The sequence below is a fragment of the Lactuca sativa genome, chromosome 7, assembly GCF_002870075.4.
Source record: "Lactuca sativa cultivar Salinas chromosome 7, Lsat_Salinas_v11, whole genome shotgun sequence".
NCBI lineage: Eukaryota > Viridiplantae > Streptophyta > Magnoliopsida > Asterales > Asteraceae > Lactuca > Lactuca sativa.
In genome coordinates this window covers 183529365-183544136 of record NC_056629.2, presented here as the reverse complement: position 1 = coordinate 183544136, position 14772 = coordinate 183529365, and the positions used below count along the sequence as shown (strand labels likewise).

The window sequence follows — 14772 nt, the reverse complement described above, 5'->3', positions numbered from 1 at the left end:
AAAAAAAATTTACCTTATATTTTTTCGGATGTTAGAAGGTCACTATTTTCTATATAGCTGACCCATAGAGTTGACAGTTGGAGCAACATTCTTTCCTGCTATCTTTTCAGACTGTGATGTGAGTTTTCCTTACTGTACTTGTGGGTCGAAGGCACCAATGTTGGCCCAATAGATTGTGTATTCGGGTTTGGAATGTTACTATATTGTAGTAAACTGTTAAAATATGCATGAATATCGAGTTGTTTTTATGTGTTTAGTTGTGTTACATGTCGACATAGTGTGGTTGGGTTGAGATTGTATTGCTTTTTGCTACCAATCTACAAACATGGGCAATCTAACCGAAAGGTAGTGGGCCGGTGGCAATCCAATCGTGAGGTTGTGGGCCAGAAGGAGGAAATCCAACCAAAAGGTTGTGGGGCAGGGCAATCAAACCGGAAGGTTATGGGCCAGGGGTAATCCAACAGGGAGGTTGTGACCCAGTATGTATTATTTTTATTGTAACGACGTAAATTTTCAAACCAAAATTTTCATTTTTCAAACACAATAAAACACATAACACATTTTCTCCAAAAACTTCAAGTATCAAATATCAGTACACATTTCAAAATTTGATTTTCGCAAATCTGGGATCCAAAATAAATATAACTCCAACTCAGATGTGTATGTACAATCAAGTCAGTGCCTTCCCGCGATCCTCGAAAGTACCTGAAACACATAACACATAACATGGTAAGCACGAAGCTTAGTGAGTTCCCCAAAATACCACATATAGCACATTATCCACTCAAGGCTATAGTTCTGTAAGACCCTCCGGTTTATGTATCTCAGTGGGACCCTCCAGTCCCACAGCTTGTTGGACCCTTTGGTCCGGTCTCAGTGAAGACCCTTCGGTCTCACATCTCGTTGGACCCTCCGGTCCGGTCTCGGTAACACATAACATAGCATATATATCACACAGACAAAATGCATAACTCAAGTAAGCACATAAGACCCTTTGGTCACACATAAATACCACTCAAGGTAAAGTATAGTGAGAAGACTCACCTCGTAAACTAGCAAGTAACAGTCACGTACTCGGAAATCTCGAACTAGCCTCTGCCTAACACATTAGATAAGCGTCTCTAATCAATACTCTACTCATACCTAAATACACCAAAAGTTGTTCTCTCTTTCACTCTAGCCCTAAGAATGGGTAAAATACCATTTTACCCTTCCCTGATCTCCATTGCTCCCTTTGACCAAACCTTAAAGTCAACAAAAGTCAAAATCGAGTCAACAACCCAGTTGACCTAACTCGTCGAGTCCCAACGTTCCTCAGAAGTCTCATGAAAGTCTAGCTCATCGAGTTAACCCCTAACTCGCCGAGCTATGGCATGGTCCAGCTCATTGGGACAAACCCTAACAGACTCGTCGAGTCGGCTCATCGACTTGACGAGTCCATTCAGACTCAATTTTTATTCAGACGATTTCAAGGCAGAAAACTCCCTCACACTCTAGATCTAAGCTCTCAAGGCTTGAATATTTACGATCATGCATGGCACTTTAGGGCTAGAAATGGCAAGAACATGCTTGAGAAGGCCTCACAAGGTCCAGATCTGATTTCCAACTCTAAAAAGGTGCTCAAAACCTTCAAAGTCCCAAAATAAGATGGAAATGAATCCCTAACTCTAAAACCATGAGATCAACTCATACTAATGGAAAAGATATGAACTTTATACCTTAAACAAAAGCTCCTTGATGTTTAGCAGCAGATCTAACAGCCTCTTCACGATCCTTGCTTGAAATCCTCCCCTTCTCTACCAAAAATGCACCAAGGTTCTCAAATGATGGCTTAATACTCTCTCAAAAGCTCAAGGGGGCGATTAGGGTTTCTCTCAGTGAAGGGAAGCATATGGGGAGCCGCAAATGAGGCTATAAGAGTCCTTATATAGGCCCCAAACCCGGGGATTTAGGGTTTCCACTCACAGTGCCTACTTGGCGAGTCGACTCTCAGACTCATCGAGTAGATCATTAAACCCATCGAGTAGATCAATAAACCTCAAAAATAAATTAGTAAATAAATATACCTGGGAATCTGGATGTTACATTTATATGTTATGTTGTGTAGTATTTGGGGGAAACTCACTAAGCTTTGGCTTACGGTTTAAGTTTTATGTTTCAGGTACTTCAGATGATCGCGGAAAGCAAAGGCGTGATCGTGCACATTCTTCTGATTTTATGATATTTGATTTTGGGATACTCTGATTCGTGATTATTACGTTTGGGAACTATGTTTTGTAAACAATTATGGTTTTGGTTGGATTTTAAAAATGGAAAATTTACCTTGATTTTTGGGAACTTACAATTTAAATAAGATTTATCAGTAATTCCAGTTATAATGCTGATTAATCTACTTACGAGAAAGGTGTCTAGAATGGTCACGTTGGTTTGGTTGTTGGATTTCAAAAAGGCTATACGCCGAAATGATCATGCTTCCCGACTATCCGACCTGGCTGATTCTTATTTGATAGAACTCTCGGTATTCATTGGGATTAGTTATGGATCTAACTCTCACCATCAGATTGTCTTAGGAACTAATAAGCTATAATATTCTAGCTTAATCTATGTTAGATGCGTTACCCGTTACATTGGAGGAATATCTATTAATCGTCTGATAAATTGCCTAGGTGAGTTTTCTCACTATATTATGTGCTCAAGTATATATCCTCTGTATGTTAGGATATAGTTGCCCTGTAGTAAGCCATTAGGCTAGTTCTGCTAATTGCATGTAGTATTGGATTATTGTCTGTTGTACTATCAATATATTATGTGGGGGGTTGAGGGCGGACCAGCCTCGTGCTGAAGGCCAATAGACTCGGGCGGACTAGCATTATGTTAAATACCAAAGTGCAGACCAACTATATGATGTAGGCAAAAAGGGGCAGACCAGCTTCGTGCTGAAGGCCAAAGGGCGGACCAACTTTATGTTGAATGTCATTATGTGTATGCATTGTATATGTATTGTGGGATATGATATTTTGGGGAGCGCACTAAGCCTAGCGCTTACCTAGTTGTCATAAAAAATTTTCATGCACTTCATTGGTTCGTGAGAAGGGCAATGTTCGACTATACTCACGCACATTCGTAATCATGTTTCCGCATTATACTCTGATGTAACTGAATATTGAATAAATAAAAATGAGAAATTTGGGATGAAAATTGGGACGTTACAAAGCCATTGTTGATTTGTTTGACAATATCGACGTGACTGTTTTAGAAAATAAACTTGGCACTTACAATATCAATGGTCTTTCCTCTAAGTTTTATTACCTCATAAGTCTCATTCGCCATTGCTTACAACTTTCGTCATTCTTGAAAACCTATTTGATGCTCATTCTCAAAGAACAAAGAATGAATCGAGTAAATAATCAGTCTCCCTAAATTATTGATTCGGGTTATTCTCCTACAATACTCACGGCTAAACAAATAAGCAACCACTTATTTATCAAAATTTGGGCAACAATAACACAAAGTTATCGAGGTGACTTGGAAATTTTAAAAAGGGCCAACATATTTAACTACAAAAGCCTGCTTGCACCCCTAACGATATCAACACCAAACTTGATGGTTTCGACCCACATGACAACAACCTCGCAGGTGCACTTTAATATCTTATATTTACTCGAATGGATATTGCTTATTTTGGTCAACAAGTTTGTCTTTACATGCATGATTCTCGTGAGCCACATTTAATTTTACAACTTTTAAACGGATTCTAATATATGTGCGTGGTACCATCGGTTTCTTACAACTATTTGCATTATCCTCCCGTGGTCTTATTTTGATGTTGACTTGGTGGGTTATTCGATCACTCATCGGTCAATATCTGATTACTTTGTATTTCTTGGTCCAAAATTTACTCTCTTGGTCCTCCGAATGACATGACATTATTTCTCGTATTTCTCGTACTAGTGCTGAAGTTGAGTACCAAAGCATTGTCAACATCATTTTTGAGGCCTGTTGGATTCGTTGGATTCGTAATCTACTTCGTGAACTGAACAGGTTGTCCACTTCTACTAAAATTATTTATTGCGACAATGTTAGTGTTATCTATCTCTAAAACAATGTAGTTCAGTATGAGTAGTAGGAAGCTCATTGAGATTCACAATACATTTTGGGGCAGATTTGAGTACTTAACATTCCATTATCGTCGTTGAGGCTGGCATTTTTACTAAGGGTTACCGTATGTGCTATTTCTTGACTTGAGAAGATGTTAGTATATTATTGTTATTGTGTATATTCATATAATTATGTTAGTAACTAACCCAATCCTCATTATCTTATTCTTATTTGTAGTCTTTTAATAAGATAAAGAATATTCTTTGGAAAATTATAAATTTACAAAAATTACAATATAATTTGATCAGCAGAGCCTTCAAATGGTTAGGCACCAAAAACAGCTTTTGGCAAAAGCTTCTTTCTTTTACTTTTGGGATTCCCTCTACTCTTTGGCTCAGTGTGACGCGGAACACACTTAATCTCCTCCACTCCACCACTAAAACTCTTAAACCCCCTCCCTCACTCCTCCAGTTTCTCGAGCTCCGGTTGTCAATCGAAGTACTGCTGCACTTAACGCCGTGGATTCACACTAAATCAAGGTCAGCTTATTTTTCATGTATTCATTACGAATTCCAGCTGAAATAAACCGATCAACTCTTAATTCACCATCTTCAAAAAAAATTCAGTGAATAACAGTAATTAAGTGCTATAATTCCGATGACAAATTGTTAGGAGTTTCCAGAAATGGATGAAGAAATCATGAAACCTTTCTGAAAATGCAGCGTGTTATGTATGTATGTCTGTGCGTCGTTTAAGTTTTGTTGAAATGCGTTTTGAATTCATACTTCGGATTCTGGATCTTAAAAGTTAAAAGAAAATTCAAACACGATGCAGAATTCTTGAGTTCATGATCATATATATGATCATCAACTTTAAGTGTTCGTTTAGATATACCTGTGTATATATATATTTCTAACTTTCTACTATAACCAGAAAGTTTGTTTGGAGGATGTTTGATTAGTGAATGATTAAGGAAAAAAGGTCTCTTTTATATTAATGCTTTTGGATATTTTACATATGACCTTTTTTTAATATATAGATAAATTAGGTTAAGATCGTATATAACTATCCTACATAATAAATGAAAATAAATGACACTTGTCAATCTCTCATGAGTTTTGACATTTGTTATTTTGTGGTATTTTTAAAATAAATATTATTCACTTGTTAATTTATGGTTTGTTTCAATTTTTTAAAATTAAAATCACACACTTATACATATAATGTATTAAATATGGTATATATGAAATTAAATTGCAATGAAAACGTTTCTTTCTTTTTTTTTTTTTTTAAGTTTTACATTAAAAATTATTAACCGTTTACACTTTAATGTTTAATTTTTTTAAAATAGTTAATCCTTATAATAAATGGGTGTCACACCTAATATCTTTAATATACACACGATTAATCACTAATTCCATATTGCTTTTAGTTCTCCACACAAAAAAAAAATATTAAAAGGAAAATATGACGTACAAAAAACAGTAAATTAAGATATTTTAATTAATAATATTAATTTTGAATATATTTGATTACCATATATATAATACAATTAAAATTATATTTTTTTAAGGGATATGAAATTATGAATATGCATGTGAAAAATTCCGTGCAATGAATTGTAGTATTCTGCAGTTTGTTTGTGGCAGACGACTTATTTGGGAAAGCGTTGTCGTTTTGGAATGCAAAATCCCGAGGACACATATTTTGTTCCTGTCGAATTACCCCAACTTGCCACCATTCTTTGTCTTTTTGATCCTCGCAATATTTTCTAATCATAACGTATAGATATTTTCTCTTCATAAAAAAAAAATCAAATAAAAATAAATGTACCACTGTTTTTGGATACTTTTTATTTATTTATTTATTTCCATATATGTGAAACATAATCACCATAGACCTCCTAAACTTAAAAGCTATGCTTTTTATGTTTCTTGTTGCAAGTTTTGTTTTTCTTCTTATAATAGTAATAATCAAACTTATGCTTCTCTTCTCTTGTATTAATAATGTATATTGTTCTATATTATTTTGGTCATTATCTTTTTCTAATTATAATTTTAAGATTAGCCTCAAGTAAAAACAAAATGTAGAGTTATTCACTAACATTTGGAGCCCAGATAATATTTTATGAACATTTATCACAAAATTATCACTTAAAGAAAAAACTCAGCGAAACATGATATAATATTTTCTGACAAAAACTTAAGCAAAATTTTCTCGAGGTACCATTTTTTCGAGTATGGTATTTCATGGATTTTTTTTCCTTTAAAATCATATTTTCTTGGTTGATTGAAAACCTGAGTTTCATAATTCAATTTGTGTTTTTTATAAGACTGAAAGGGAGTCGTGCAGAGGATGTCGAACTCCACATCAGCCATAGCAAGGAAGAAACGGGGGGGGGGGGGGGGGGGGGGGGGGGGGGGGGGATAGAGGAAGAAGAAGAGAGACTCGTTGTGCCATTGCCGAGAACCGCTCCGGAGATTGGCTTGCCAAGGTCAAGGAGCGGTGTGCGTCAACTCCATGTCACCACTGCAAGTCCACTCCATCAAGCCTAAACTACGGATGAGTGTCGGACGGAACCGGTACCATTCCGGATTCCCCGAATACCGAGATTGATCGAAAGTCAATCTTGAGTACTGTATCGAATTAACGTTACCGGTATCGGGAATGGTACAAGTTTTCGGTACAATATCGAATCCATAATTTTGTGATTTTGGAGTACCGAATATCATCCCATATTTTTTAATTTGGTTTGATTCGGTTCGGTACTGGTACGGGATCGGAATTTGGTACAAACTGCTCATCCCTAGCCTACACTTAAGATAAACCGAAAAGAAGATGATGATGGTCACAATGACGATTCCAACATGTATTTTTTCTATTGGGGCACTTTTTGAATTTTTTTCAAAAAACATAAAAGGTTTTAAAGTAAAATTAAAAATATTGAAATATTTATATGTAAAAAATTTTAGCTATTGGGGGCATGTGTCTCTACTCCTAAAGTCTTTGATTCCGCCACTGGATGGTCATATCCTTTGCTTAAGAAGAAAAAGAAGATTTTAAACTTTCAAAAATTAAAAGGATAATAACATAATAAACACAAGGTATTCATCGTATAGTTATTGTTTTTCATATTGTTACGTATAGTTTACCCTTGAAAAAGATATGGCTCGTCATAATCGTTCACTTAAGGTATCTGGAGTGGCCATTAACCCATGCTTGAGTTTCCTATGTGGCACACTAACTCAACGGTGAACACCTCCCCGTGGACCAGTGGTTTGGCTATAGAGTGGCTTGTAGTGGTTGTGAAGACAGAGGAAGACATACATTTGATTGGTTCTTTCATTTTTTCCTCACATATTCTCTTTTTTTCTCTCCTTTTTGCCCCTTCACTACCAACCTACCGGTGAACACCATTTCACAACATAGTGAGATGGTTGTAAAATGGTAAAATACCTATTTGACGTTGAGTTGGCTAGTGGTTTGGTTGTGACGAGTGTCCTCACAGCCTAATCACTCCCATTATCAATTCTTTGTGAAGGATGGAGCAGAGCTCAAGATTCTTATCAAGTTATAGAAGAGCTATGTGGGGCACATGTCCAGCTCAAGAAACTATAATGACAACTAAAATGATTATTTTCAGTAAATTATGAGAGCTGCTATAACAATAATCCTACCTTCTAAAAACAATCTCGATTTTGACACGATCGATTTAGGGATAAAATCGGCGTATGATTGTAAGATTGTTTATAAGATCCTAAAATCATGAGCATGATCATAAGATCGCTAGCAATATTTATATATTTTATAAAAATTTAAAGAATATCAATAAAATGATAATTTGCTTTTAACTTTTTATTGATACTTTATTTAATCTATGAAAAAAAATTTAATTGATTTATATTTAAAAATACTAACATAATTGATATTTAGATTTTATGTTTTCCATTGGCATTATATTATTTTAATTAACTATTTAGACTAAATCAAATAATTTTGATGTTTCATTTATTATCTTAAATTATTCATTATCTCAAATTAGATAAGCTAGATTTACAGTTTTAGTTCTAAAATTATCACTCATATGTAGACAAACGGATGGATATTTAGTCATAAGGTGACATAATATTGCAAGTACTTACTCTTTAATGTTGGAAATTTAAACCTATGATTCTCTAAAATTTAAAGATCGAGTTCATTTAGAAATTAGTCATTATGCCAAAGAAAGCTTTTGAGAGTTTTAAGAAAATGTTAGAAAAATCATTTAAGTAATTTTTAGAGCTTTTAACTTTTAGTTTTATATAATTTTACATTTTTAAAAATTAATAAATAATTTTATTAATATAATAATATCGTACAAACAAAGCTTACGGCGACCGCTTACAAACGTTTACTATCACGATCTAAGTTTACAGATCTTATAAAACACACAAAGTTAAAACAAATTAACATCTCGATAGAGGAAGATATCCAAAACTTAATTAGATAAACGTAGTGATGAGCTTCATCTTCATCGTCATCGTCTTGGTTGGTTTCGTATTTTCTCTTCTGCTGCTGCTTCCTCCTTGGATCTTCTCATCTTCAACAATCAACACCGCTTGTTGGTTTCATTTTGTTCTTCATCTCGGCCAACTCGATATGCTTCCTCTAAGGCGTCCATCCAATCAATCTACCGATCTAATTCGTTCAGGGGCGTGATTTTGAACATCTTTCTTGATGCAAACCGTCTATTTTGGGGTAGATTTCTTTCACGCAGCTGTTTGTGCCACATGTACAACATTCAAAGCAATGGGTACACGTATCTGTTTATTCAGTTGCAGGTTTTGGTTATTGTTATCAATATCGATCTTATGTTTCATTTACAAATTATGTTTGGATTGAAAGGTGATTGAAGATAACTGTTGAAGATGAAGAATAAAAGTAAAAGAAATCGAGTAAGAGGATCATAAATACCATCGGCTCCACTTCATTTCGGTTACGTGTTCTTCTACTGACCTAAGCAATGAATGAAATCATTTAATATCAGTATCAAAAAAGTCTATGAGTATTTAATTGAATCAATGAAAACTCATCATCCCAACGAATTTTGCTGATTCACCTCACCTCTTGCATGGCTGTGAGTCATAGACACTCACACACTCTATAAAGCTTACAACACTGTTCATTACTATTCATCTCCCCTCTCTTTTCTCTCATCTGCAACCCAAATTCTTCTGTTTCTTCCCCTCTTTCTCTCCCTCAAATCCACGACATAACCGCTAATTTATTACAAAAACCTTCAATTTCATCGATTGAGTCGGTGTTTGATTCTGACGTTCTTCAATTTTTGGTTTTATGATGATCTAGAACAAATTGGGGTTATGCCTGGGAATAATTACAATGCGAATTCACCAGTCCCATCGAGTCGAATAGATCGGCTGTTGAGACAAAGGCTACGAAAGAACAACAAAGCTTCAAATTCTAACGACGCTAATGGAAACGGCAATGTCAATGGCAATGAAGGTTTGGATCATGAACAGCGATTAAGGGAAGGTGATGACTTTGTGGAACAATATCTTGAAGGAGCCTCCGCTGCACGTGACAGATGGGAAAAACCAGATAGTGGACTTTTTACACAACGACTGTTAGTCGTTGCTAATCGACTACCAGTTTCTGCTGTTCGTAGAGGTGAAGAAAGTTGGTCTCTTGAAGTTAGTGGTGGTGGCCTTGTTAGTGCACTTTTGGGTATGTTACTAGTAAAAAAAGTTTAAATTTCCTTCTTTTTTTCTTCATTAAAACATATTTTATGATGCAATTTGAATGTAAATTTTTTTTTATTTTAAATTATTGAAGGTGTGAAGGAGGTGGAGGCAAAATGGATTGGATGGGCTGGTGTAAATGTCCCAGATGAGCCTGGGCAGAGGGCACTAACTAAAGCATTGGCAGAAAAGGTACTGTATAAAGTAAAAAAGTATAAACTACAAAAGTACAAAACCATTTATACTTTTTTTGTTTATTTTTCAATTAAAAATGACATAAAATGTAATCTTAAATATATTTGATGCAGAGGTGTATACCGGTGTTTCTAGATGAAGAAATTGTACATCAATATTACAACGGGTATTGCAACAACATATTATGGCCACTTTTCCATTACCTCGGACTTCCACAAGAAGACCGTTTGGCCACAACTAGAAGCTTCCAATCCCAATTTGCTGCCTACAAAAAAGCAAATCAAATGTTTGCTGACGTGGTAAACGAGCATTATGAAGAAGGTGATGTGGTTTGGTGCCATGATTACCATCTTATGTTTCTTCCAAAATGTCTCAAAGATCATAACAAAAACATGAAAGTTGGTTGGTTTCTTCATACGCCTTTCCCCTCTTCTGAAATTCATCGGACTTTACCTTCTAGATCCGAGCTCTTACGTGCTGTTCTTGCTGCTGATTTGGTGGGGTAAGTTTGTAATTTTCTTATTGTTTACAATTGTAACACACTTTATCTTTTTCCAATATGGGCTGTTTCTTGCAGTTTTCATACGTATGATTATGCAAGACATTTTGTGAGTGCGTGTACTCGTATTTTGGGACTCGAGGGAACACCTGAAGGAGTAGAGGATCAAGGGAGGCTTACTCGTGTTGCAGCAGTAAGTTTTTTTTTTTTTTATAACATTGTAAATTGATTTTTTTTAATTTTTTAATTTATGGAAATACAGTTCCCAATTGGTATAGATTCAGATCGCTTCATACATGCTCTTGAGGCTCCTCAAGTCCAGGAGCACATTAGGGAATTGAAGGAGAGATTTTCTGGGAGAAAGGTAATTTTACTTTTTTAAACTTTTTTTTTTCTCATTTTTCATAGATTCTTGATTATTTTCTTTTCTTTTTACTTTTTACAGGTGATGTTAGGTGTTGATAGGTTAGATATGATCAAAGGGATTCCACAAAAGATACTCGCGTTCGAGAAGTTTCTAGAGGAAAATCAATATTGGCATGATAAAGTGGTTTTGTTACAGATTGCAGTGCCAACAAGAACCGATGTTCCTGAATGTATGTCTCCATAATAGCAACATACTTTCATTTCATTTCATTGATTTTCGATTATGTGGTATTGCAGATCAAAAACTCACAAGTCAAGTTCATGAAATTGTGGGACGGATAAATGGTAGATTTGGCACATTGACAACCGTTCCAATTCATCATCTGGTAAATAAAATAGCAATGTGCTTTTTTTATATTAATATTTCTTTTCTCATAATAGCAATGTATTTTATTCTTTACCTATAATAACAATGTACTTTCATTTCACTACCAATATTTGCAGGATCGTTCTCTTGATTTTCAAGCTTTATGTGCTCTGTATGCTGTCACCGGTATGTTTATCAAGCTTTAAATCCCATCATCTTATATTGAATAATACCAAATGACTAAAATAGATAATAATAAATTTCCAAAAAAGGAAATATTGCATTTTTTTTACTGACAATATATTGTTATACTCTTGTGATTTTACTAGATATAGCACTTGTGACATCTTTGAGAGATGGAATGAATCTTGTTAGTTACGAATTTGTCGCATGCCAAGATGAGAAAAGAGGAGTTCTCATTTTAAGTGAAGTAATCATCAATTTATCATTAGTTCATTACCCTTATTCTTATCTTATAAAAAAAAAAAAGTAAAAAACCAATTCAATATTTTTTTATAAATTATAAACTTGTATTCCTCTAGTTTGCTGGTGCTGCTCAGTCCCTAGGTGCAGGGGCCATTCTTGTTAACCCATGGAACATAACTGAAGTTGCAGCTTCCATTGGCCAAGCTTTAAATATGTCAGCTGAAGAAAGAGAAAAACGTCATTTACATAATTTCTCACATGTCACAACTCACACTGCTCAGGAATGGGCAGAAACTTTTGTAAGGTACGTACAAAATGACCAAAATGCCCTTGCTATTTATTGAAATTTACCATTGAAGGATCTAAAGATTTATTGTTTTTGAAATTTATGTAGTGAACTAAATGATACTGTGCTTGAAGCACAACAAAGAATCAGACAAGTTCCACCTTTGCTTCCTGTTGAAGAGGCAATTGACCGATATTTGCAGTCAAGCAACCGACTTCTTATACTGGCAAGTAAAAGAAAACTTACATTTCAGTTTATAAAATTTGCATTCTAATATTGATTTTATATATATATATATATATATATATATATATATATATATATATATATATATATATATATATATATATATATATATATATATATATATATATATATATATATATATATATATATATATATAAATTACAGGGATTTAATGCGACATTAACTGAACCTGTTGATAGTCCTGATAGACGTGGGGGTGATCAGATAAGAGAAATGGATCTTAAATTACACCCGGATTTGAAAGAACCTCTCACTAGGCTCTGTAGTGATCCAAAAACCACAGTGGTTGTACTCAGTGGAAGTGACAGAGGTGTACTTGATGAGGTACATTTTCTAAAAGGGTAAAATGGTCATTTACTCTCATTCAGACCATTTAAAAAATCTATTTTCCTTTTTTTCCCCTCCCAACTCCTCTAAAAATTTTGTTAACATTGATGAACATTGTGGAATTTGGTTTTTTGTAATGTAGGGGTAAAATGGTCATTTAGTCTCGTTCGGATTCTATTGGCTTTTTTTTTTAAATTTTAATTTTTGTTTATTTTGATGTTTGTAGAACTTTGGTGATTACGACATGTGGTTGGCTGCTGAAAATGGAATGTTTTTGCGGTCCACTAGAGGTGACTGGATGACAACGATGCCTGAACATTCAAATATGGAATGGGTTGATAGTGTAAAGGTATTAATTCCCACATTGTATTTGCAGTTTTTAAGGTTTATTTATTTATTTATTTATTTTCCATTTTTGGCTTTATTTATTTATTTTATAAACTTAATAAACTCTTGACAGCATGTATTTGAGTATTTTACTGAAAGAACACCTCGATCTCATTTCGAGCTTCGGGAAACATCACTTGTATGGAACTACAAGTATTCAGGTATATGCTTCTTATGTTCACATTTGTAATGAAACTATAAGTAATTAAGTATCATTTTTTTTAAAAGGAAAATCACTAGAAATAACATCGTGATTTACCCTTTTTAAATTGTTTGTGAACACAGATGTGGAATTTGGGAGGCTGCAAGCTAGGGATATGTTACAGCATCTTTGGACAGGCCCTATATCCAACGCGTCGGTCGATGTTGTCCAAGGTAGCCGATCTGTTGAGGTTCGAGCCGTCGGTGTTACAAAGGTGCACTCTGTCTCTGTCTCTTTCTCTGTCTCTTTCTCTGTCTCGATAAATGATGTTTAAAAAATATTCGAGTAAATAAGCTTACAAGATATTCCGATTTAATATTTTTTGAATCAATCTTTATAGGGTGTTACGATTGTTCGAATATTAGGAGAGATTGTTCACAGTAAATCAATTTCGGCGCCTATCGATTATGTCCTATGTGTAGGCCATTCCCTAGGGAAGGTATCTGGATATACACTCCAATCTATAATTATGTTTCAACAAAATAAATATATTTTTCTCAAAATGTTTATGAATTAAACTCAACATGTTTATAGGACGAAGATATTTACACATTTTTCGAGCCGGAGCTTCCATCAGACAATATTGGCATCGCGAGACCGAAGATAAGTGATGCGACAAAGTCGTGTGGAGATAGGAAGTCTGGGAGAAGTGGTTCGAAATCATCTCAGAAGCAAATTCAACGAAATACAGAAAACAAGCGAAACAATAACAGTAGCAGCACTAGTAATGGTATTAACAGTAGTGGTAGCAGTAACAGTAACAGTGTTGGGAATGGTGGGAGGCGGTCGTCACAATCCCCAGATAAAATAACGTGGAACGTACTTGATCTGAAAGGGGATAACTATTTCTCGTGTGCGGTTGGGCGTAAACGTACGAATGCTCGATACATGCTCGATACATCGGATGATGTGGTTTCTTTTTTGAGAGATCTTGCTAGAGCATCGTGAAAATGTATGTGAACTATATAGCAAGATTTAACTTTTAAATTTATGTTGCTTATGTGGCATGTTATGTGGCAATCACCATCAAGCTTGCATGTAATTACTAATTACGTTAACTACTCATCAAATTGCAATTGAAAATGACTTCAAGTAATCTATGGAAGCGGGATAATAACAGTTAAACAAATTCAAAGAATCGATGGAGGCTAGATGTTTACAAATTTGAAAGTCTCAAGCACACACATACATTTATTCATTTTAGGTACATTAATACATTATACTTGTGAAGAAGGTCACTTTTTTGTTTTGATACCCTTTTTCTAACATAATGCCATGTTCTTGAGATAAACTATAATGGTTTCTGATTGACTCAATAAGAAATTGAAGTAAAAATTCTTATTTTAATAAAAGAATAGTTTTATTCTCCTTTTGACATATGTCATCTTATTAGATCTCTTAGTTAATGCATATTTTATTCTTTTTTTGTCGTGCGTCATCCTATTATGTTTCATAATTAATACTTGTCAACCTATTGATTATTCATTTTAAATTTTAAATTTCCACTTTATTTATATTAAATTAATAACATTAAAATAAAAATTAAAATAAAATTAATACAAATTATAAAGTGATATAATTTCACATATTTATTTAACTCAATGATTATAATTT

The 14772-nt window shown here is 34.3% G+C and overlaps 1 protein-coding gene across 1 annotated transcript; it reads left to right on the top strand.

The window, feature by feature from the left end:
* Positions 1-8449: 8449 nt before the first annotated feature.
* Positions 8450-14254, top strand: LOC111914014 (alpha,alpha-trehalose-phosphate synthase [UDP-forming] 1). Its single transcript, XM_023909770.3, has 19 exons — positions 8450-8890; positions 8983-9072; positions 9445-9822; positions 9931-10028; positions 10145-10533; positions 10609-10723; positions 10793-10894; positions 10976-11126; positions 11194-11282; positions 11401-11449; positions 11593-11693; positions 11806-11993; positions 12084-12201; positions 12387-12566; positions 12796-12918; positions 13030-13117; positions 13242-13372; positions 13499-13597; positions 13693-14254. Exons 3-19 carry the CDS (start codon positions 9459-9461, stop codon positions 14104-14106), a joined length of 2799 nt encoding a protein of 932 aa, XP_023765538.1. The 5' UTR covers positions 8450-8890; positions 8983-9072; positions 9445-9458; the 3' UTR covers positions 14107-14254.
* Positions 14255-14772: the final 518 nt, after the last annotated feature.

Coding starts and splice junctions, on each gene's coding strand:
- LOC111914014 (XM_023909770.3), top strand. CDS start 9,459: ATGCCTGGGAATAATTACAATGCGAATTCACCAGTCCCATCGAGTCGA. Junction 11,694..11,805: donor GAGTTCTCATTTTAAGTGAA/GTAATCATCAAT, acceptor GTATTCCTCTAG/TTTGCTGGTGCTGCTCAGTC. Junction 13,373..13,498: donor GAGCCGTCGGTGTTACAAAG/GTGCACTCTGTC, acceptor CAATCTTTATAG/GGTGTTACGATTGTTCGAAT.